We start from the raw sequence: 24,234 nt of genomic DNA, 5'->3' as shown, positions 1-24,234 counted from the left end.
AAGCTATTTCTCTGTATATTTTTTCTTTCTTTTCTGTTTTTCTTTTACTTTTTCCCCTTTCTGGCACCTTTAGCTTTCTCTTTGATTTCTTTCTTTTTCTTACTTTATATTAGTTTGTATTAGTTTTTATCTTCCTTTTAAAAAAATCTTTAATAAAAGTTATGTATGTATGTATGTTTTTTCCAGCCCAGATCTGGTAGCCCTACCTAATTTAAGGCAATTGTTTGATGCTGGGGTAATCATTCTACCTGTGGCTGCTTTTAAAAATGTGAGCTTGGAATCCGATTAACTTTACATGGGAAGAGATTAGTCACATTGTCTCTCTTAGGGTGCTGCCAGCTGTTAAAGAGTATTTCTGAGAATTATTGACTACTTCTAGAATCTTAGTTCACTTTTTAATTTTATTTTGTAGGAATTGTACGTGGCCAGACATGCCCATGAATGTGGAAGAATCTAGGCAGGTGAGCTGTGAATTGCTAATGAAACAGATATTTGGGTGACATGTGGTATATCAAAAGGCCATGAACTGCATTTTCAAGGTTTTGTTTTTTACATGCTATGTTTTCTTTACACTTTGGTTCTCTCTCCTGCTTTGGAGTAGTTCCTTGGTAGTTCCTGCTGATATTATCTATCTTCCAGGAGGCACCCTACAGTTGCCCTTCCCCTAGCCACCAATGTTTGTAAGAAAGAGGGCCTTCACAACCTGTGAGAGATGAACAAAAAGTGAAATAATTAATGTAGTGCCACCTCCTGGCCAAATAGGTGTGTGGCTAGAGGAATCAACTCTTCTCTTCATCCCCACCTCTTTTCAATCTTACAAGAAATAAATAAAATGAAATGTTTTTTAAAAAAAAAAAACAGGAAAAGAAAATTAAAAAAATATTTTTAAAATGTTGTAATATAAATATTCAGTGTTGAAGAAGAAAAATTACAGAGCTGTTCAGATTATGGGGGAGGAGCAGATTGGTTAAAAAAGAAAACGCAACAGACAGTGTAATGCTCTGAAGAGACAAGTTGGTAGAGATCTGCTGCAAATAGGATTTCTCCATCCCATAGTCCCAGTAAAGAGATAGGAAGTTATTCTGAAATATTGCCAAGAAATCTTGTCCAGGCAGTCACCAAGAGTCAACACTGACTCAAAGTTACCAAACCCAAAAAATTAGATCCATGCCTATAATATGATCCAAGGCTGACCTTAAAATTCACTTTCCTAATTTATGCACAGGGTTAAAGAATCTTAGACTTACTACAAAAACAGTGGACAGAGATTAAAGTCTGAAAATAAATTCTTCACTAGATGTGTTAACTGTTTCTATAGAAATAAAATACTCCTTAACAGATGCCTCCATTGCTCTTCAATTTATCTGGACTTTCCCATAGACTCCTGGAGATGCCAGCCATGTATGAGAAGCTATTTAGAGAGAGGGCACATACTTCTTGGTTTCCAGCTTCTATCCAGCAGCTTTTGACTCATTTTAAAAGTTTAAAACTGGTTTTTTTATACTCAGGAGAGGGAGTGGCTGGGGGAATGTATCTGTATGTGATATTGCATCTCTCCCTCATGAGAGCTGATTCTGCAGCCTGCCTGCAAGGACGTATATTGAGAATGTCTGAGTCCTGCTGGCTGGCAAGAGATCTACAGTATACCCAGGATACATGCTAAAGCTGGTCTTATGCAAAACTTACTCACTAATGGTCTGATAAACCACACATCTACTATCATGCCTCTTCAGAGCCATTTCTAACTTTTAAGAATCCATTTTTAAAAAAGAAGACTCATTGAACTCTCAAATGGAAGAACAAATTGAACTTCATATTTGTATGTTTTTAAAAAAATTATAATCATGGGAGAATTGAAAGACTACCTACCATATCATCTTTTGATTTACTAGATTAGTGTGACTATCATGGCATCTACATTCATGAAGAAGCTGGGCTTGCTGCGATAGCAAATTTGTGATGTGACTCTTGGATTTGTGTTGGACGGTGGTTATGTCTGGAAACAATACATTTCTTTGATAATGAGAATAATCTTAGCAGGAATCTACTAATCCATTAAATATGCTTCACTCAGCCCAATTCATAAATAGGCTAATAGGCTATTTTACTTTTATTAAAATATCTGTCCAGTAACAAAGGAACCTAGGACAAGATATAATCCATATAGATAATAAAACAACTGAAGAAAAAACCCTATAAAAAGATCAAGCTACAGGAACTAAGACTCCAGAACTTACATGAATAGCCAGGCTTTCACCTTGAATGAAACCACTCTTGGCACCAGCCTAGGTTCCAGTATGAAGAAAGTCCTTAATTAGGCACAAAGGCTCTCTCTCACATTTCCAGATAATATGTACCCATAATGAAGGGGTACCTTATGGGGTGAGCACCATTTGTAGATTCTGATGGTTGGGCAGAGAACCAGTCTATTAGGAGAGGTGTTCTGCCAAGTGTCCTAGCAGACAAATGTCTTGGCCATGTGATTTAGTCCTGCTGTCCAATCCCAAAGAAATAGATCTTTATCTTAGTTTTTAACATTATATAATCATAATAAGACAGCTGGTCTTGTCCATTTCTGGTTAAAATGCTATAGTGGTAGAGTTACTGTAGTATTAACATTAATTAATTTTAAAATTCTCCGTTGTCTCTTTTCTGAAATGAACTCCAATAGTTTTGATTAACAAAGAAGTTCTGGAACTCTTGTTTTAGCTGTCCAAAGACTAGATTTCTCCATACAAATTGTCTTTTTTGTATCTCTTACAATCAGTTACTTCCTTAGTTACTGCATTTGCTATCATTATGTTTGAGTTACGACTTTATATTTTCCACACCTTTCTTTCTTTGATAAACCCCAAACAAAACAGCCAGGTGGTTCACTGAATGGGAGAAATCCAGCAAAATTGTAATCTGCTGATGACAGTGAAGCCTGGACATTGATGTTCTCTTGGCTTCACTTGATCATTAAATTGATTTAATCTTCTTTTGTCATTCATTTTTATCCTGTATATCCTCTTATGCAGGATGGATTGGCAGTTTGACAGGGACTGTCTGACTGACAACTTAAAACAAAAGGTCAATTTAGGGCAGAGAATTTAAAGAAGGGAAAAGAAAGGATCAAACCTAAATTAAATGGGTATAAATATAAAGGGTCTTCTCTAAACTTTTTGGTCTGGTGGGCACATTTGTACTGTTGAGGACGTGTAATTCTAGAGAAATTAGGCAATCAGAAAATGCCCATTTACCAGAAGGCAAATTGGTGAGGATATGCATCTCATCACCTCTCCCATCAATCCCAGGATGACTTCTGTTATCCCAGCTGAGCTCTAAGGGGGACAAACTTCCAAGCAAAATTGTGGACTGGTGCTAACCACCATTTTTTATTTTCCAAGGATGCCTGCTGGGTGTTCTTAGAAGTAAAGAGAATGCTTATCTATTGCCATTTCATTTTACTTCTTTCTTTTTAAAAAGAAAAGGATCTTGAAAAATATGTTATGGGGCAAGAAATGTGGAAGGAGGAAATGTCTGTGGATATACTGGGGTCTGTAGGCACCACCTTAAGAGCCCTATTTTAAAAAAACTCCAAACTGAAAACAGTTTGCTAAGATTTTTCAAACTTGTACTTTATAGTTCAAATATAAATGAGTTATCGGGGCTGTTTCAAATAGACTACAAACCTTCTCTGTAAGAATTGTATCATTCTGCTCCTAAATGTAATACCTACCACATACTGTAGTTGTATTAAATAAACTGCTATGGGAGTTGTGCACCACGATTTAAATGGGGTGTGGATTACATCTTATTTATACCATATAAGATGAATGGTAATATTGAAAATGACTTGTGGGGAGGGATAATTATGTGTTAATCATGTCAAAATCTCATTTTAAAAAGATAGGAAAAAGAAAGGTTTCCCTTGTGCAGTGCTGGATCATTTGCTATGGGCCTTTGTCTGACTGGATGGAAACAGTCACAAAGCAGAGTTGGGAACCTGAGTCCCAAAAACCAGAGTCCTCCCCCCATTCCCCAGCAGGCCAGATGTTATCTAGGAAAAGTGTTTCAGGGAGGGAGCTGCTTGGCCTTCTACTTTGGGAACTCCACTGAAGGAATCAAGACACAGCTATGGACTAAGCGTTCTTACAAGCTCAAATAGACATCTGAACAATTCTGACTGTTAGAGAAGCACTCTGAACATATTCCAAGAACTCTGCAGCTTGTCTTGCGTTGCCCTGTGGCCAATTCAAATCTGGCTTTCATTTTCTCCCTCTCCCCTCCCATCCTTGGAGCTGTACCAGTAAACAAAGCATTTTCTTTCTCCTAGTACTTCTTTTCCCAAATCCCTGACAAGAAAGCCTGTTCCTGAAGCCCAGCCCCAGGTTAGTCTTTCTTTAGGTAGAGAGGGATAGGCAGCAATTTTTCTGTGTCTTCTCCCGCACAAAGAGAAGGCCTATTTTATTTTGTGAAGCACTCAGCAAGTCTCCATTTCTGAACAGAGAAAATCCTCTAATCTTCAATCAGAAATTGATAAAAGATGAGAAGTTGCCTCTGCCCATCCACGTGTTCACCATACAGCCTTTTCTTGGTGGGATTAGAAATGTGAGACAAGGGAAAGGGGATGGTAGACTGGGTAGAATATTGGCTTGCCCAAATGTTCTCCATGGTTGTAATCCAGCAAGTGTTAATGGAAAAGGGGCAGTGACCTCAGGCAGGGCAAGCCATACCTAGTGGCTTGGTTACTTGTCTAAGGTGTGGGGGGATGGGAGGAAGTCTGGAGAAGATTGCTTACTGAGTATCTGCTCTAAGGGATGGAGGCTTTAAAGGTGGCTAGCTAAAGGTGCTGGTAGATGACAGCAAGATACTACCAGAGAGGAGAACACTAATGAACAGACAAGAACCCTAATGAAAGGAGAGAGATTAGATAGACACATGGATAAATCTACACACACCCTGCCTGAACTGGTAAAACTGGTCTCAGAACTGAACATAGAATTTCCTCCAATTAATTTCATTGGGGAATTTAACATGTCAAATTACCTTCATAAGAAGCAGCTTGGGATCTTGTAATTTCTGTGACAAGTATGAATTGACTTCACTTATATTTGTCTTTGCATATATGGTAAAATGTAGTATTTGCTAGCCAGGATAAAGGTGCTCCGTTGGCAGGAGAATGAAAAAGGATTTTATTAACATGGACAGGTCACTACTGAATGAGGGTTAGATTTACTGGATGCATCAAGATGTTTTTGCTCCAAGTACTGTTTTTGGAGGACCAAGTGGGTACTGTAGCCAGGAGTTCTTTGGATTGGTTTTGGCTAATACTCTAATTGTGTCCTTTTCCTGAAAACAGTGGATCTAACCACAATGAGTCATGCATTAATTAGCTTTTACTTAGATTACTTTAATGTATATATACATGATGGGTGTGGGGGGGGGCTTTTTTTTTTTGGGTGCCTTTGAGTCATTGTTGACTCCTGGCAACTGCCTGGACTAGTCCTGCAGTTTTCTTGGCGAGATTTCGGAAGTGGTTTGCCACTGCCTGCTTCTTAGGGCTGAGAGAGAGTGACTGCCCCAAGGTCACCCAGCTGGCTTCATGCCTAACATGGGACTAGAACTCACGGTCTCCCAGTTTCTAGACCAGTGCCTTAACCAATACACCAAACTGGCTCTTATATACATGGTTAGGATATCTAAAGTACCCCCTTCAGCAATTTTCATTCTTCATCGGAGGACCTGTGATATACCCCACCACACAAAAAGGATAGGCTGATAAATATGTGAGACGTGGCTACTTCTGTCTCACTTCTGTAACGTGTGATAGGTGGAAAGTCTTGTGTAGGAGGCTGGTTTGGTACCATTTGACTGAATGTTCAGCAGGCAATAGAATCTTCAACATTTTGCTGTGCTGTTGATGGTATTGGTCTTGTTTTCCCATTAGTTTCTAAAGAAGGTTCAGTGTCTGTTTTATTTTGCTTTAGAGATGTTATTCTATTACTGTATTCTTGTTTTAAACTATATATTGCTGTGGAGTTCTTGATGAGCAGAGAAACATTTTGAACATACTCTGTAGCAGTCTTCCTGCACATGGAACTAGATGAGTTGGGCTACAATTCCCATAATTCTAATTAGCATAGCCTTTGGCATTTTTCTCATCTCCATTGCAATCCATATTTTGTATTATTTTGTATTGTACGCACTCACACATTGCTTCCAGCTGAACATGCATATTTTCAAGAAGAGTTTTGCATTATCTGTGCAGCTGCCTGTTGAAGAGAGAAAAAGAACCTTACTGGTGGAGTAGAAAAACGTGCTGTCACTTGTCATGACTGTCACAGAGTTCACTGAGAATCTACACCTTTTGGCACAGCTGGAAATGAAGATATAAACACTCACTCCCACACTATTACTTTTAAATATGCTCTTACCTACTTTATTCCCAGGTCAGCAAAATACTTTTATGACTTCATCAGTGACAACTTCACAAGATTCAAAAAGGCTGGGTAAGATCCAGCCTAGGGAACAGGGGATAATGTGCCACATTCAGGAGGCCTACAGGTGGATTCCAGCCTGAAAATGTCCCATTGTGGGGGCTGATTTTTTATTACTGCTATAAAGTAGGTAAAGGCAGAATGTCAACAGCACTGGCTTCATCTCACATGGAGAACCCTTTGATATCAAGTAAGTAATACCTCTGCCTTTCTATTTAACATGCCCCATGGATGTAACAAAGGCTCTCCCCTGATGTAGAATGAAAAGGTCCTAGAACAACTGACAAAAATAAACACAAAAGTGGATGTTTTAATTCATCTTGTCATCAAGCCTGTCATCCTGGGCCCATTCTTCTACTTTCTCCCCAGCTCCAGCCCCAGCTCCAGCCCCAGCTATGTGTCATCTTCCTGGAAGGATAGGTTTCCCTGGGGAACGGAAATATTGTTTACTCTCAGAAGTGTCTGACGTAAAATACAAGTTTATTTGGGCAAAACATTTCAGCCCTGTTCTTTACTGTAAAAGCTTTCCAAGTAGTTTTCAGATGATTTAAAAAATCCTTGCACTGAAATTTATAATCTGAGAGATACAAAGAAAAGGCATGAGTGGAAGAAAACAGCAAACGTGGACCCAACAACTGCTACAAAATCTTTATGAGACCACTGGGATGAAACAGTTCGAGTAGAGGAGAAGCCCACAGTACTGGTCCCTCAGCAACACTGATGCTATGGCCTTGCCTCCTAGCTCTCCCTCTGCTCTGATGCTCCCCCTGAAGCCTGATGAAAGGCCATCAGCAGGTCACTGATAGTCTGGTAGTCCTTGGCTCCCACAGATGGGGTTAATTGGTACAATGCAGTAGCTAGAGGGCAGGGTTGGAACTAGGAAGACCACCCCAACTGGCATTGGCAGCCATAGCATTTGTCACTATAAAATCTCTCTTCTACCCCGTATGATTCCCTTTTACTTCTGGCATTAACAATTACAGACACTGCCACTTCAGCCATAAATAGCAGACCACTATGCATTTTCAGTGTGACTGAATGGTTCCCTAAATATTTTTGTTTGGATTTGATTAAAAAGTCACATGATCCCAAGCCCTTCATGGCATGAGACTGGGTTATCTGAGGGACCACCTCTCCCCAGTTACATCTGCTCATCTCATTAGATCTGGCAGAGACGGCATGCATCAGGTCCTGTCTGCTAGGGACTTACACTTGGTGGGTCCCAGGAGGCGGGCCTTCTCTGCTGTGGTGCCCACCTTTTGGATCATTCTTCCCCCTGAAGTGAGGTTAGCTCCATCCCTTTTAATGTTCTGTAAGTTCCTCAAGACCTGGCTTTGTCATCAGGCCTGGGGGTGATCTTAAGATGGTTCTAGTATTGTGTTTAATCTACACTCTCCTGTACCAGATGGCTATATTTTTTAATAATGTCTGTTTTTTAATAATTGTTTTTATATATTTATTGTTTTATTTTAATGGTTGTACACTGCCCAGAATCACTTTGTGTGAGATGGGCAGCCATATAAATTTACTAAATAACATAAATAAATAAAAATAAAATAATTTCAGCAAGAACACACTAAGGGTCAAAGTATGCTGGGCTTGAAGTGCATATTTGTGCTGCATGTGTATATGTGTGTGTGGGTTAATCTATCAGCAACTGTTGGGGTTGATAATAGTGGCTGATGAACATAGGCATGGATGGGAGGGATTTAGTTTGGCCCAAACTGATCTGAAATGCATTTCATTATTAAGATTCCATGTTTCCACCAGGCAATCTATAAGGCAGCCAGTATCACTTCAGCCAAGTATTTACTATGTTTTGTTTTTTCAGTGTCATCTGCTGCAAATTCTGCTTCTTTATTCATGATACCAAATCAATTTAGACATTATATTAGAATAAGAGTTTGATACATGAGGGAGGAAATATGAGCATTTGAGGGGAAAGGGTGAGCAACAATAGACCTCATTCATCTAGCCAAACTATTTTTTTGATATACCTATGCTGACCCATTATTTTTTGTTGCCCTCTCTTTTAGTTTAAAAGCTGTACAATGACTCATGTCATTTTCACAACTTTTCCCTTCTTTGGTATTTCATCTTGTCTTTCTTTTATTTCCATGACCTCTGTTAAGCTTTCTATTTGGATTAGAGCCATACAAATCTCTTGGCTGAACAGTCTGATTAATCAATATGTTAAACAATAAAATGGCTTGTTTGGTTTTGGGCTTATTGTGTTGTATGAATCCAAACACTGTTATTCTCTGAGCTGCATGCAGACTGGCAGTGCATTAAATTATATTTTGGTTCTGAATGTAAAAAAAGACTTCAGTTATGGATCTGGAGCAGGCATATATGAGCTATTGGTGCTTTCTTAACTTAAAACATATGTTTTTCTGGGGTTGGATAGCTACTGTGGAAGTCCAGAAAAAGATGCTGTTTCTAAGGAGCCACCGATAACTGTAGCATTCATGACTGCTTAGAAGTCCTTTTGAGTTTTTAGACCTGATGTGCAGCCCATCTCTAAATCTAAACTCAAAGCAGGTGCTCCTTCCATTTTCTAACCTTCAGTACTTATTTTATTCTTTAACAGGTGACTTCAGGCTCTGGACCTACTTTGGCTATCTGTTGCATGATACATATTGTATGCATCAGGATCTGGCTTTGGTAACATTAACGATTTTATGTCTCTCTGTACTTCCTTGCAGAGTTCCTGCTGGGGACTGTGCAGAAGGATGGCAGCTGCAGAACCGTTGACTGCTTTCTCGCGTTGGTATCTATATGCCATTCATGGCTACTTCTGCGAGGTGATGTTCACAGCTGCTTGGGAGTTTGTGGTCAACTTCAACTGGAAGTTCCCAGGTGTCACCAGTGTATGGGCACTCTTCATCTATGGGACGTCCATCCTTATTGTAGAAAAGATGTATCTGTACCTGAAGGATAAGTGTAACATACTAGTGCGCTGCCTCATTTACACCCTATGGACGTATCTTTGGGAATTCACAACTGGCTTCATTCTACGCCAGTTTAATGCCTGCCCATGGGACTATTCACAGTTTGACTTGAACTTCATGGGCCTCATAACCCTGGAGTACGCCATCCCATGGTTCTGTGCAGCATTTATCATGGAACAGCTAGTCATCAGGAATACCCTGCGTTTGCGTTTTGATGAGAATGCTGAACCAGGTGTACCCACATCTGCTGCAAGCTTGGCCAATGGTCATGTGAAAACTAACTGAATTGTACCTTAGACTACACTATGACTAAGCAGTCTCTCCTGCCCCCTTCATTAGAGACCTGGGATGATGGCCTCAACAGCAAAACTCCTGTTTCCTTTATGATAAACAAACCTCCTGGGTTTGGAGGTGTGCATGAAAAAGTGGAATCAGTAGGTTTTCTATGAATTTTATTCTCTTTCTCTCTCTTGGTTCCTTTGTTTTTTAAACTGCAAGTACCATTGTCAACTACTTGTTGACTAGATAGTTCGACTTGTAATTTACTCTGAAAACAGTTCTATGATCAGTAGTTTATTATATCTGGGAAAGAAAAAACAAAAGGCTGGCCCAAATTGTGCAAATAACATTAGTGGACAGGCACAGAGACCCCAGTTGACTTAGTGATTGGCTTATATTCCATTCAGGTGCTTGCTTGCAACCAATACCTCCCATGGGACCTGAGATGCTGCAGAGTCAAGGAAAAATCAGTACCTGTTGAAACAGCCCAACAAAGTGGCAGACTACTGTGGAGATAGAATTTGCCTTGTTGTGTGCTTTCCTTAAGGCTTTTTTAAGTTGCACCACAGTGTATAATATTATGGTGCTGGACATCTTGCTGAATTTCTATAAAATATTACTTTTTGAATCATCCATTCTGACACTCACTAGATGGTTTGTTTCCCACTCTCATGTACCTATTTTTTAAATAAAGACCTATTTTGCTGGATAAAGTAAATCATTGCTGTACAACCTGCATTATAGATAAGTAGGCAAAAGTGGGAGAGAAACGGCTAAAGTCATCCTACCTCCTATTCTCACACCTTCTGGTGGAACTCAACAGGAGGGCTGCTTCAGATCTGATTCTTGCTAACTTTCATTGTGACTGTTTACATCATCAGAATCTTCTCTGGCTTCCTCCATGGGGAATTTTCTATTCTCAGAAATCCAAGTGTCTATAAATATGGACCATTGACACCATATTGAAGTCTTTGTCTGATGCCTGGATTCATTGGGAGTTGAAATCCTGCAGGACAGACTCTTGAAAGGCCTGTGGTCATTCTTTTTTGTACTGATCTTCTCCAAGTTCTGCCCTGGTGTTCTCAGTGTACAAATGGTAGTAGTAATGCAGCAGTATCTCTTCATAAAGCTATTTATGAGCAACTGTTGATGGTATCTCACTGTTTGCTGGTGGTGAACTTTGAAGGATCATCCTTCAAGAAGTTTCAAGTGAGTGGAAAATAGCATAAAAGGGCTGCAGATATTCTGGAGTCTGGAGCCAAAGTGAATGTCCCAAGAGAAATATGTGATTTCCAGGGGCACCTAAAGAAGAACTAGTGATGAACAAGAGTCTGGCAGTCATCAAAAGAATCTGTTCCTTTTGTTCATAGAAAAAAAAAGGGGGGGGGGAATTGCTTAAACTAAAAACATCCAATAGCTTTAAGAAGAAGATATGCTATCACTAGGCCTCCTGGACCAGAAGGAAGTCCAGATATCATTTGCATAGAATGGAATGCACTGGGATGGAATTGCACCAGCAATGGGATGAGCTTGTACTCTTGTATTTTTTTTGTAGTGGCACCACCTCTTTTGTTTAAAATGAGACTGTCTCGTTGTTTGGCAAACTGTTAACTTTTATCTACCTGGCAGTTATTGTATTGATGGGTTAACCTGGCAGTTATTGTATTGATAACATAACTGATAGGTTAGGACTACCGTTTGAAGAACTCTCTGCCCTCAGTTTGCACTGCCAGGGAATTCTGGGATTCCTAGTCACAGCCCACCTGATGGCAAAAGATTTCGGAAGGTTGAGTTCTATTCTAGGAGCAACAAGAAGGGCAAGCTGCCACCCTGAGTAAGTGTTACGTGGTCATGATTAAGAATGAAGGTAATAGTAACTTGCTTGGTATTTTCAGAGTGTGATTATTTTATTTCTTTACATCTCCCGACAGACCTGATATCCATTGCTGGCAGTGGATGAGCAGGAATGTTAGCAGTGGAAGTATTGCCAGGTCTGCCCTATTGTATTTAGCATCTCTTGACACACTTAGCAGGATTAAACTTTGCCTTTTATAAATTCTTCCTTTTTTATTTTTAATCAGTACTGATCCAAACTATGTTTCAGGAAAGGGAGGGACCACGCAGACCATTGTTATTAGCCCTGTAACAATGGCCAACTCTACTAAAAAATAAGATGGTGGGGTAAATCATAGATCTTAAGCTCTTTTACATATGGCAGGAAATGGGCTACATTTGCACTTTCTGGTAACCATCATCTGTGAAACCTTGGAAAAGGCTAGAGAATTTCAGTCTTGCCATTACTTGAAGATATATATTTTTGGTTCAAATGAATTCCATGAAATCGTGCTATAGGGGTTAGTAAGTTGCATTACAAATACACTAAATGAAGGTTAAAGATAGCAAAATTACTGAATACAAAGGAGTTGCATTTTTGTGCCGGTAATACCAATTCCCACCATTTGATAATACTGTAGTGCAATTCTGTGTACCTTGGGGATGGTAGACTATAATCTGCTCCTAAATGACATGGTGTTTCATAATTGGTCAATAGTTATGACATTCCGCAAATGTGTTGCATTTTCCTATGTTACATCAGTACCTTCTAAAGCTTATTTGATATCATTTTATTTGGTACATTGTGCACAGATCTATCTTTAAGGGGCTATAATTTCCATGTACAAATGCAGAAAGTTGTATACCAGAAACTAGGCTGAGCTATAATTATTAACATTTTTATGTAGAAATCTTCTCGAACTTGTGCTCGAGATGCATTGGACAAATCTCCAGGCAACATGTCTGGAGGGTACCAGGTCAGGGAACGCTGCCATAAACCATCCATCAGATAATTCATTGACTGGGTAAATATCCTTTAATTCAATGCCTAATCCTCTCCAGGTTATTTTATTAGCCAGACTGTGCAGATCTCATTATTGGTTCTGGAGAAAATCAACTTAGTGGCACCCAGAGATTTTCCACTTTTATTTCATTTATTATTTTTTTCTTTTTTTCTCAATTCAAATGGAGGTGGGGGGTGGGGGAGAACCGAACTACTGATGTTTTATTACTGGATTATTTAAAATTACACAGCAATGACAGTTATATTGTTGATAATAGTAGCCAAAAGGCAGTGGAGGATGCACTGGCACCTAAAATACATAATAATGAAATAAATGAACACAATCCTCAGTTAAATTTTTGCTTGTATGTGTATCCTCCTCCATAAATTAAAATTGCCTGTTTGAATTCACCAGCAATAAAAAACTTGTGGTTTGTTGGTTTTGCTTTTTCACTTAAAGAATGGCTTATGACTTAAATTGTGAGAAATTGAGATGGACAGAGAATGTGTGTAGGTAACAAACTTTCTTATGCACACTCCAAATTCATAGCAATTCATCTTTAAAAAGGATAGAGAACCCAGCTATCTTAGCTGTTTGGCATCCATATTTTGTTAGCCAGCTGTCCTGTTCTGCTGGATCAGCCTTCTCCAACCAGCTTCCTCCAGATGTCCTGGACTTAACTCCTGTAATCCCTGGCCAGCAGTGGCAGCTCTATAAAATACTGGAATAAACAAGACAGCTCCATCATCATGCTTTGCAGTTGGGGGTTGGGCGCCATGTAAAAAAGGTACGTTTTGTCTAAAATGTGTTGGCCCTGGACCCAAGCTCACTGGGGCTACTGGCAGTGTGGGGAATGCCTCTACCGTGTCATAACCCAAGAGTTTTTCCTAAACTAAGCCTTGCAGTGAGTCTTTGAGAGGTGTCCCAGATGCTGTATTCCAAAAAAGTGGATTGGGTTGGTAGATTAGATTAGATTAGATTAGATTAGATTAGATTTATAGTTAATTAAAATTACATTAAAGTATTTGAACACAGTGGTTATGACTACTCCCATAGAATTTAATAATTTCCCCATTGGACACATTAAAGAGTACAATTTTTGATCCACCCAAGGTTTTGGGGGCTTCCTACAGCTCTGAATTAGAGCTAGCCCATTTTGGAGAAGTTCTGTTATTCCAGAGGGCTTAATTTTTAGTTGAATGTTATACTACTGTACATAGGGGAAGATTCTGAGTATGTCAGCATGAAGTCTAATTCAGACCTTCTCCAGAAGTTTTCTTTTACAGAGTGCTTCCTAATATGCAGGGAAGTGAACAGAAGTCAACAGAAAAGAGATTAACTAATGTAAATCAAGTGAAAAGAAACAACAAGCCTTTTGCTCTCTGGTTTGCCAAAATGTCTAAGCTGACGCATTTTATAATAACAGTGGATTTCAGTGGATTAAAACATTTTAAAATTTGCTTTCACTCTTCTGACCACTTTGGGACATTGCAGAATAATCAAAGTTCCTCCATACCTTAAAAAAATAAGAGAAAATTCCAGCCAACCATGATGGTATTGAAAAGAATGTTTGATCTAAAAGATCGTTGGTCAGTACTTATTTATTTAATCCACTTATATGGAGCTGCCCATGTCAAAAACATTTCAAAGTGGTATATGAACATTTTTTGAGAAAACATTAATTAAAACAGAATTACATAGAATAATTACAAGTATTTAAATATTTCAAAAGATTAATGAAAAACACTTTTAAAAATCCATTCACAATACTCAGAGAAGGTCTGGGTATTGGAATGGGGATTCAGAAGGCTTCTGAAATGCACCACAGGCTGATGCCTTTGAACATAAAACAATACAATGAAATTTGGAGGAAGAAGAGATATATCTACAGTCTTTCCCAAAAGCAGCTCAAAGCATGTAACACAATTTCAAGAAGCCTATTGCCCATACAGGTGAGGTAGGAGTACACTCTCAACCTATAGATAGATTGATTATTTGACAATTTTATCATGCATTAGCTTTCAAGGCTGCATTCCTATTTTATGCTACCATTGTCCCTCAGAATGTAAGGCTGATCATTTCAATGACAGGTCGTATCAGGGCCTGTGGGTGTCTCAGACTTGTTGGTACATTTTAAATATAAGTGTACAGTTTAAAATCCAGTTAAAATATTGGCGAGTTTTACTGCCACATATGAATGTCTTATCAACATTTGAATTTCCTGCACTTGTCAAGAATTGCCAAGAACATCATTGTTCTGGATAGAATTGAAAGTTCTGGGCTGGAAAGAGCTCTGCAGGCCCAAGGTAGACCTTTCCGATGAGTCCTGTGCAGGTGAGCAAGTTCAAGCATCTGGCACACCCAGGCTGTGGCGGTAGAAGCTATACAGGAGAAAGGAAAGACGAGGGTCACATGGCTACTTCTTCCCCACTGCAGCCACAGCAATGGCAAGTTGGGCCTACAAGACGACTCACCTCAGTGACCCAAAATAGGTCTTTCCCCCTCATCCTCAACCTCCTGCACTCTCAGCCCTCTCAAGGATGACTATGGAAATGGTAAAAAAAAGTCAAGATGGCAACCACAATGGTGCAATCAAAGCTCCACCTTTTTTGTGTGTATTGCAACTATCTTTCTCTCAGGTTTATCATAGATCTGGCTGCAGGCCTCAGAATGGCCACTAGAGGGCAGCAGGAATATTTTTCTTGTGCTGTATATCTTGGCTACCTTCTAATGGCCTTCTGGAGTTTTGCAGCCCAGATACTCAAACTAAATGACAAGGTTTTTTGTAGGTGTGGAGCAAGGAATGGGGGCAAGGATTAGCCCAGCATGCGTCTCTGCCTGTCAGCCCCATATATTTCACAGCATTGTTTCTGCTTGTTATTGTTCCTAAGGAACTATATTGAAATCAGCATGGTAGTAATAAGTAGTAAGATAATCCCAGTTTGAAAATTTCAGGTAAATGTTTGTTTGTTTGTTTGTTTGTTTGTTTAAAGTTGTGAGCAAGTAGGGATATTAATACTATTGTTCAACTTATTGCCATGAAAAATATGGATTGCCTACATTTTCATTTTTCATTTTTTTCTTTTTTTATTATATTGTAAAACATATTTTCAAAATAGCAGACTCAATTAAAATATCTCTTGATTTCACAATTTAATACAGATGCACTGCAGTTTCTAAAATTCTCAAATTATTATCAGTATTAGAATCTGTTCTAAGTCTGTTGCATTTTTAATAAAGACTTTTGCTATGAGGGTTATGTTTTAGTTGCAAGAACTAAAGAATCAAAAGTTAGAATACTCCATATCAATAAAAGCCTAAGGGCTTTAAAGAATAAAAAAATGTTTCTCATAATATTAAGATGAATCTAATTCAACAAATATTCTTTGTCATGTTTCCATATTTTAAAATGGATGTCTGTCAATCTCATTGTGAGGGAATTTTAAAATGGATGAGGGGACACCGACTCATGATATCGGCTTGTTGTCACATTTGGGTTTAATATCCATAGGTTTGTTAATATTCCAATAAAAAATCAATATAGTTTAAAGATGTAAGTGTACCTTTAAATTATACACACACACACACCCCTGGAGCTTAACACTTTATGAAGAATTATGGATTTATTGAGCATGGGGAGTAACTATTAATCCTCAGAAGAGTAATAATTAGAAAGACAGTCCAAAATAGAACATTATATTACTTATAGACAGGGATTAAATGATATTTATGATGGCAGGATATAGAATGAAGTCTAAATATGAAAAATCTGTTCTACATCATATTCAATAACAATATCTATTGTAGCACGTTGACTTTGGCTATGGGACACCGTGGAAGAAAGAAGAACAAAGCAATCTCATTCTGGTTGACCAAACTCATTACCAGTACTCACCCTAAAGACTTGGTAAGTAAAAAGAGGTTGGCAGTTTTTCCAAGGAGTTACATCAAAATTAAGTAGAATCTTGTCTAGTTTTATAAAAATTGAGATCTTGACATTTAGGATATTTGTTGGAACTGAAACAAATACAGTAACAATTGTATGTGCATGAAGACGTTCTCCAGAATATGAGTCCATGAAAGTTGTGATGTTGTGGCCAGAGTTTAGTCCACCCAAATCTATGCCATGAAGGGCAGAGCAACATAGAGTCCTAGACACAGCAATGACATACACAAGTTTGTAGAAGCTTTCTGGGAAAGCCATGGGAGAAAACTCAGTCTTGGCATTAAGACATCTGACAAGCCAATGGACATCCAGAAGAATAAGGTTAAAATCAGATTAATGCTGTGTGCAAAGACAAACAAAACTTTAGCTCTTAAATGATAAACTTATTTGAAATAACTGCTATCTGAATACTTAGTACTTGCAATACTATACCATAGCATGTACGTTTGTATTTATTTAAAAGGCAGATGTAGATGGGTCTTTTTAAAAAGAAGGCTTGACATGCTCTGTCATAAGGTGGCTAGCAACTTAAAAGTAACACAGGGGAAAGGAAATGGAAGCCTTTCTGCTCATTGTTTTTCTGCTCATCACACCTTTCAAAAACTGGAAAAATCTGGAAAAAGTGCAGGAAAGGTGATAAAAATGATCAAGAGGCTGGAACAACTCCAAATTGTTATATAAACAATGATGAATAAAGAATTGCTATGGTGGAGGTATATAAAGTTATGCAAGCTATGCAGAAAATCAATAGGGAGGCATTTTTCTCCCTCCTTCCTATCAGTAGAACAGAGATCATCCACATAAGCTGAAGAATGGAGAAGTCAAGCTAGATTGATGCAAAAGGTCTTTAGATAGTGCAGACATAAATTATGGAATTTTCCAAAGGACAGATGGGACTGAATTCATACAGAGGACTTTAAAAAGATGAGTAGATACAGTATATTGATGGAAAATTCAAGGATTTCAATAGCAGGGCTACTAGTAGGGCCACAAAACTCAGGATGACCACCAGACAGTGACAAAGAATTAGAATTTCTCTACCTCTTTTCTAAAGTGTTACTAAGCTTTAAAAAAAACCCTAGAATTAACCATTATTGAAAAAATAATTACTAATCTATACTATTATATCTAAACTAAATAGCTTTATAACTAATTACTATTATATGAACGACTATATACTTTAAAGAAAAAATATATCCTTTTATATAATAAACTGCTGAGGGGAGAGGGGAGAAAACGTCCTATAGTAAACTAAGGAAAAAGAAATTCTAGACAAGAAAAAAAAAAGGAAAAAGACAAAAATCACTTTAAAAAGTAAGAAAAAACAAAATCTTATCTAATCTAGTTCTAAATATAAAAGGAAAGAAAGAAAAGAAAACGGTTAGCATATATCATATCAAATATGTTCTCTGGTTTTACCTCTCCTTCGAAGCTAATTCAAAGTCTGAGAACTGGCAAATGTCATTAAGGCAACTTTTAGGGACTAGGAGAATCTAGAGACTAGAGACACAAGGATTCTTCCAGGAGAACATAATCAACTTTTTCCACAAGAGTCTAATTTTAATATATCCACAGTTCTTTATAGATTGAGATATTCCAAATTTTTAAATACAATTTAATAAAGCATTTAACCCTTTTTTAAACCCTTAGCTGCATTTCAAGAACTTAGTTCACAATAATAACTACAGCATCTGTCTACCCCAGGTCCTTGAAAAGGACTCAATGGGTGGATAAAAATGCCAAATCCAGTCTAAACATTGGCTGACTGTGCGACCAACAATAATATCTAAACAGTAAGGTGTTGCAAATGGACCTGCCCCTGTCATGTGCATCAAACCCCCTTCAAAGTTATTACATTTCCAGCATAAAAGGATGAGAGCCAACATAGTGTTTGCTGCCATCTAGTGTTTTAGCCCTGATCAATGACTATTAGTCATATTCCCTCCATTGTCAGTCAGCATGCTTCTCAATACCACTTACTGGGGAACCCCAGCAGGAAGTGATATTGGCTGCTTTGGAAACAGAATGCTGGATAAGATGGGCCAGTGATCTTATCCAACATAACTCTTATGTGATTATTTGAATGGCTTAAATTACAAATAGTTTGGTTGATGAGGGAGATCATTCTTTATGTCATGAACAAGGCCCTCTGATGTCTTGTATGCACTAAATGAGCTTCTTAGATATGGGGATAAGGGGATAAAAGGGGTGCTGGCCTGGGTTCTTCTTTCAGTTGCCATCTGCTGAATAGAGCATGTACTTTCTGTCAAGGACACCTTCAGTAGTTAATTCCTCCGTGGAGATAAATGCATAGTTGGGAATTTATTGTATTATTGCAAGGCTAGCAAAAATCCTATTTTGTTACAGAGGTAGCATTCCTAAAACTGCTTGCTTCCTCTCATGCAATTTCTACAAAAGTACTTACAGTTAAAAAAAGATACACTGAAGGAAGCAGATGTAATCAACTTATGTTTTAAAAGTGGCCGGATTTCAAATAAATAAATAAGTATGTATAAATAAATAATAGATTGAAATGTAGCTTGATTCATTGGGTCATTATGAAACAAATGCAGTCTAATGGATTTCATTTATTTTCGTTTTCCTATTTCCAATATATGTAACTATTTTTCTGCCAAGGAAAAGCATCCAGAACGATGCAGAAGATTATAATGAAAACACAGTACAATGTACCTTGAAAAGAAATCCATAAAATAGTACAGAAATAATTTCAAAAAACCAAGCAGCTGGAAAAACCAATAGTCAGCAAATGTAGAGGACAGAATAGGTAATCCTGGATCAATTTAGGATGAAAACAGTTGGGGAAAATGGTTTCCTGTGGCTTCATGTAGATGTTAAACAAACCTGGGGCCAAGAGGAAAGCTGAGGGATAGATCTTGTTTTCCCAATACCAGTCCTACAGCCATAAATTGGGGATCCCAGACAGTCTTTAAAGGTGGACCATATCCAAACTGTTATGACATGAATTGTTGAATCCAGGCTATCTTTGTGTGTGGTGTCACAGTTTGCATACTGACCTGAGATTATAAGAGACACCTTACCACACAGAACTTACTTGCTTCTTCAGTGACAACGATGAATAATTGAGCATAGCTAAATCTGTTCATGGGGACTGCATCTCCTCAAGTAGAAGATGAATGTCACTTATAGAGATGACTCATTCCTCATCTGGTCCAAACTGATATTCACCTTATTAGCCCTCATCCAAACTACTACAAATTTCAAGTACTGGTTTAGTAATCTCATCATCCCCCCCATCCCATTGCAATAGACAAAAGAAGTACAGCTGAATGTAATTCTCATACTGATGACATTGAAACCATATTCAAATTTCCTAGGTGTCTTACTAAGCCAGACTTCAAGAGGTCCCAAACCACTTGAAAAAAACCACTACTAGTACTACAAAGACACAACTATGATGGAAAAGTGTAAAATTACTCTGCCACCTTCACCTCAATAGAATAGGCTTGAGCAACTGTCAGGCTCACCCTGTTCTACCCATGGTAGAAAAGCCTACCAGACTTGTAATTTGGATCATGCACTTCTGTGCAACCAAAAGCACAGTAGATGAGGAAATTATTTTAGTGACATATGTATTGCAGATAATTTTTGCTTTATTATCTGGTCAGTTGCTTGAACTGCACATTCTGCTTCCTGTGTTATGAAAGGTACTCCTAATTTTCATTAGCACTGGGGTCTTTTGGCCCAGTGGATTGTCTCCAGGAAGATGTTGGTTATGATTATATAAGAACTGAAGTCTTTCTAAATCCCTTTGTCAGAGCAATTACCCAGCTTCATTGGTGTCTTAAGTTAAAGGACTCAGTAACAGATGACAGGGAAATTTTTTCTTTGAACCTGAAAAACTGCTGCCAGTCAGAGAGGACAAAACTAGCTTAGATGGGCCAACAAACTTGGCCTAGTAGAAGTAGGCCTTATAAATAAATCAGATAACGCTCCTAACAATTTTCTGCATATGATTTATTTATATAACTAGTTCACAGATCTACATTTTGTCAGAAAACGACAGACACGGGTTCGGTTGTCCAGTAGACAGAAGTTTTTATTGGGCACGTTTGCAAAGGTGGGTCCCTCCCGCAGCAATGGAGGAACCCCGAAGCAAGGTCTGACAGGTTTTTATACCCCCTATCTGTCCTCCCCCTCCTACGAGGACTTGGCTCACAATCTCACCTTTTTTTACTGCCCTGGAGCGCCGCTAATTAACCGCAAAACCGCAGACATTCCACTTTCCGAATCCAATCAGCGCAATACACATTCCAATCCCCACTTGACCCGACAGCCGCCCCCTGCCGTTTCTCTTCACTCTGGTGCGAACGTGCCTCTTGCCTGCAGTCTTTCCTCCCTCCTGCCGTCCCTCTCCACTCTGGTGCGAGTGTGCCTTCTGCCCATCCTCCCTCCTGCCGGCCCCCCAAGGCGGCCCCAGGGGGCACAGCGCGCTCACCTAGCAAACATGGTTCGTTTGAGGCCCTCACTTCTCCCTGCCTTCTCACAATCCCCCCTTTTTCTTTTCACGCCTCTGTTGGGCCTCAAACCTGGCTAACAGGATTGCTCCCTCGTCCCGGACCCGGGGCTTCACACACTGGGACAGGTAATTCCCGCAAGCAGGGAGGCATTGCATTAAGCAACATACTAGGACCAGTAAGGCAATGAAGCCAATAGCTAGCACAGAAAGTTGTTTTAACCAAGCAAAGTTAGGTAACCAACTAGTGAGCCACGACCAATTCCATCCCTCTGGATATGCGAGAGGCTAAGGTCTTCAACTTGGCTAGTTTTGCTTCAATATAATTCTCATTGTTGGTTAGGTTAAAGCAACAAAGACCTTGAAAAGATTCACAGCCTTGTCCTGCCCTTAATAGGAGATAGTCTATAGCTATCCGATTTTGAATGACCACCCTCCTGATCTCAGTGACTTCTTCAGTGAGGGCTGCAATGAGAGAGGATGTAAGGTTGACACTTTTAGCCAGGAGGCAGGCCACCTTCCTTAGGTCCAGATAAGTTCTTCCGCTTAGTGCAGGAACCCCTACTAAGGAGAGGGCCAGAGCCATGGCTTCTGTTTCGGACAAGAGTGTCACATCACTCTCACAATCAGATGGCAGCTCCCTTTTTCTTTTTTCTTTTGATGGGTGCGCTTGCATTGGAGGCAGGGCATATAGAGAGGTCAGGCGCCCTATGGCACAAGGGCCCCCTGAACTATAGGCTGGAACATAGGTGTAAGCTTCATGTCCACATAACAAAAAGAAACCTTTAGGTAGGTATAGAGGGGTTGAGGCGTAAGGGATATTATAGACCCCTCCACAAGTGAAAGCAGGACCTTTTGAGGGCAATGGGGGGTACGGTTCTGGGTATTGTTGAAATATACACATTGAGTTGCATTGGTTATCCCCAAGAGATTTAGAGCCATTTGCCTTTGATTAGTCCAGGGTCTTGGTATGGGAGAAGACCCAAAATGATAGAACATCCCCCCCCCACGGGGATCATCCCCAGTGATCAAAGCTGTCTGTGCCAATTCTACGCCTTTATGTTGGTCATCTCCTCCCCTGCCTTAGTTCAGTTCCTTTTAAGTTTTACTTTGAGTCCGTCTCCCGGTTGGGCAGTCCATGGTCGGGGGTCGGGAGCTCGCTTAACCCGATGGTAGTGGGTCCAACCCCCCTGTCAGGTCCGAACCGCTGATTCAGTTGTCAGGAGAACTTGGTATGGTCCCTCCCAAGATGGTTTCAGCTTCTCATCCTTCCACGTCTTTATCAGGACCCAATCCTCTGGCTTGTGGGGGTGTTGGTCTTTCAGCAAGGGGGCCGTTGAGCGAGGAGTCCCTGTTTTCTTAGAGACAAGAGAGATTGTGACAGTACCAAGAGATACTTTCTTAGGAAGGCATCCTTTAGCTCGGGGATAGGCTCTCCCATTGGAGCCAGGAAAGGTTTTCCCATCATCAACTCGAACGGGGAGACCCCCACATCCTTGCGAGGGGCTGTCCTCATTCGAAGCAGGGCAACCGGAAGTGTCTTTGTCCAAGATAGCCCTGTTTCCAATCCCAGTTTGGTGAGATGTTGCTTCAACACCCCGTTGGCCCTTTCCACTTTCCCACTGGAGTCAGGATGCCAAGGGGTGTGGAGTTCCCATCGAACCCCCAGGCTCCAGTACCACGGCTTTACAGTGTCTACCAAAGCCTGCACCCCCCAGTGAGACCCTTCGTGCAGTTTCTCCACCATCCCCCTCATGTCAGCACGGCTCACTACTGGGTCCCCTCAATTGTAACCCAATGACCTGCTTCCTCCCTGCAACCTTCCCTTTCCAGCAGCTGTGAGTAAACCCCGTTCCAGCCAAATTTTCCTGAAAGTGTGCACTACTCCCCAGGCGTATCGCGAGTCTGTGTAGACGGTGAGGGACACTCCCTTTCCCAACTCTAGTGCCCGTTTCAAAGCGTGCACTTCACACAGCTGAGCCGACCAGTCCGCTGGTAGTGCCCCCTTCTCTATTGTCTCTCCCTCCGCCGTCACTATCGCATATCCTGACTTCCTTTGTCCCTGCTCTACTCGGCTAGACCCATCCACAAACCAGACCTCACCCTCCTCCAGCGGGACCTCCTGCAGGTCCTCCCGGGTCTTTGTTTGCAGCTGCAACAGGGTGGAGCACTCGTGCTCCGCCGGCTCCCATTCTTTCCGCTCCCCGCAAGAAACTCCGCTGGGTTCAAATTCCTGTCTGTTCCTACCACCACATCAGGACTTATCCGGAGAACTGTCTCATATTTCAACATCCTCCCTTCTGTCATCCAAGCAGCCGCCTGCTGACTAAGCACACTTAAGATCTGATGGGGTGAATGGACAATCACGGGGCTCCCAAAAGTGAGTTTTTTCCCTTCTGTCACTAGCACAGCAGCGGCAGCCACTGCCTGCACACAAGTCGGCCATCCCCTCACCACTGGTTCTAGGGCTTTGCTCAGGAAGGCCACTGGTTGATATTTCCCAGCCCGTCTCTGAGTCAGCACTCCAATGGCGGTTCCCCCATGGGCTGTGACGTATAGGTGAAAGGGGGGGCCAAGTTCGGTAGAGCCAGAGCCGGGGCCGTCACCAGGCTCCTTCGTAATTCTCCCCACTTCTCTGTGTCCCCGTCTGTCCATTCTACCCTGTCAGATGATCCTTTCAACTTCTCATACAGAAACTGAGCCTTGCTCATGTACTCATCTATCCATAGCCGGCAATATCCTACTAGACCCAGAAACCGCCGCACCTCCGTTTTAGTATGAGGGGGCTTCAACTGCATTATCCCCTGTATCCGAGAAGGATCAATCAACTTCTTGCCCTTCCGGCGCCTTGCAAAAAGGAGTCGGGAGCAGTTGCCAATAAGTGCGAAAAACTGTGCATGCCCGAAAAGGGCGCGAAGCAATGGAAACCCACCTCCTGCGCTCACCAGCTGGGCTCTGCTCTAGGAAGGAGGCTCTGGCAAACCACTTCCGAAACACCTTGCCTTGAAAACTCCAAGGACTCGTCCAAGCAGTCACTGCAGAGTCGGTAACGACTGAGCGCAGATAAAAAAAAAAAAAAAGAAAAGAACCGACAGTTCTGTTTGTTTGAATTACCTTTCACTCTGGGTGGTGTTTGAGAGAAAGCCATGCTACATGTATGGCCAATAATAAATTGGCCAATAATAAATTGGCCAATAATAAATACCAGAAAGAAAAGACAATTCATTATTAAAACAACATAGTT

At 40.3% G+C, this 24,234-nt stretch overlaps 1 protein-coding gene across 4 annotated transcripts in view; it reads left to right on the top strand.

Annotated features, from left to right (window-relative positions):
* The window catches only part of TMEM229B (transmembrane protein 229B), a 62,032-nt gene extending 45,338 nt beyond the window's left edge, over positions 1-16,694 (top strand). For 2 of the 4 annotated variants that reach the window (XM_007438172.4, XM_015889816.3), the window contains exons 2-3: positions 413-461; positions 9,188-15,665. In XM_007438172.4, coding sequence (XP_007438234.1) covers positions 432-461; positions 9,188-9,718 — 561 coding nt within the window. In that variant the 5' untranslated portion in view covers positions 413-431 and the 3' untranslated portion in view covers positions 9,719-15,665. Of the gene's footprint in view, positions 1-412; positions 462-9,187; positions 15,666-16,356 lie in introns of those variants that run through there. The other 2 variants (XR_003085819.2, XM_025173163.2) reach the window with 2 other exon arrangements.
* The last annotated feature ends 7,540 nt before the right edge of the window (positions 16,695-24,234 follow it).

Source organism: Python bivittatus, unplaced genomic scaffold (genome assembly GCF_059951505.1).
Source record: "Python bivittatus isolate LINGU-HERP-01145 unplaced genomic scaffold, Pbiv_v1 ctg000480_np1212, whole genome shotgun sequence".
Classification (NCBI taxonomy): domain Eukaryota; kingdom Metazoa; phylum Chordata; class Lepidosauria; order Squamata; family Pythonidae; genus Python; species Python bivittatus.
Note: the sequence above shows the minus strand (reverse complement) of the source record. Positions and strands in the feature narration are given on the sequence as shown.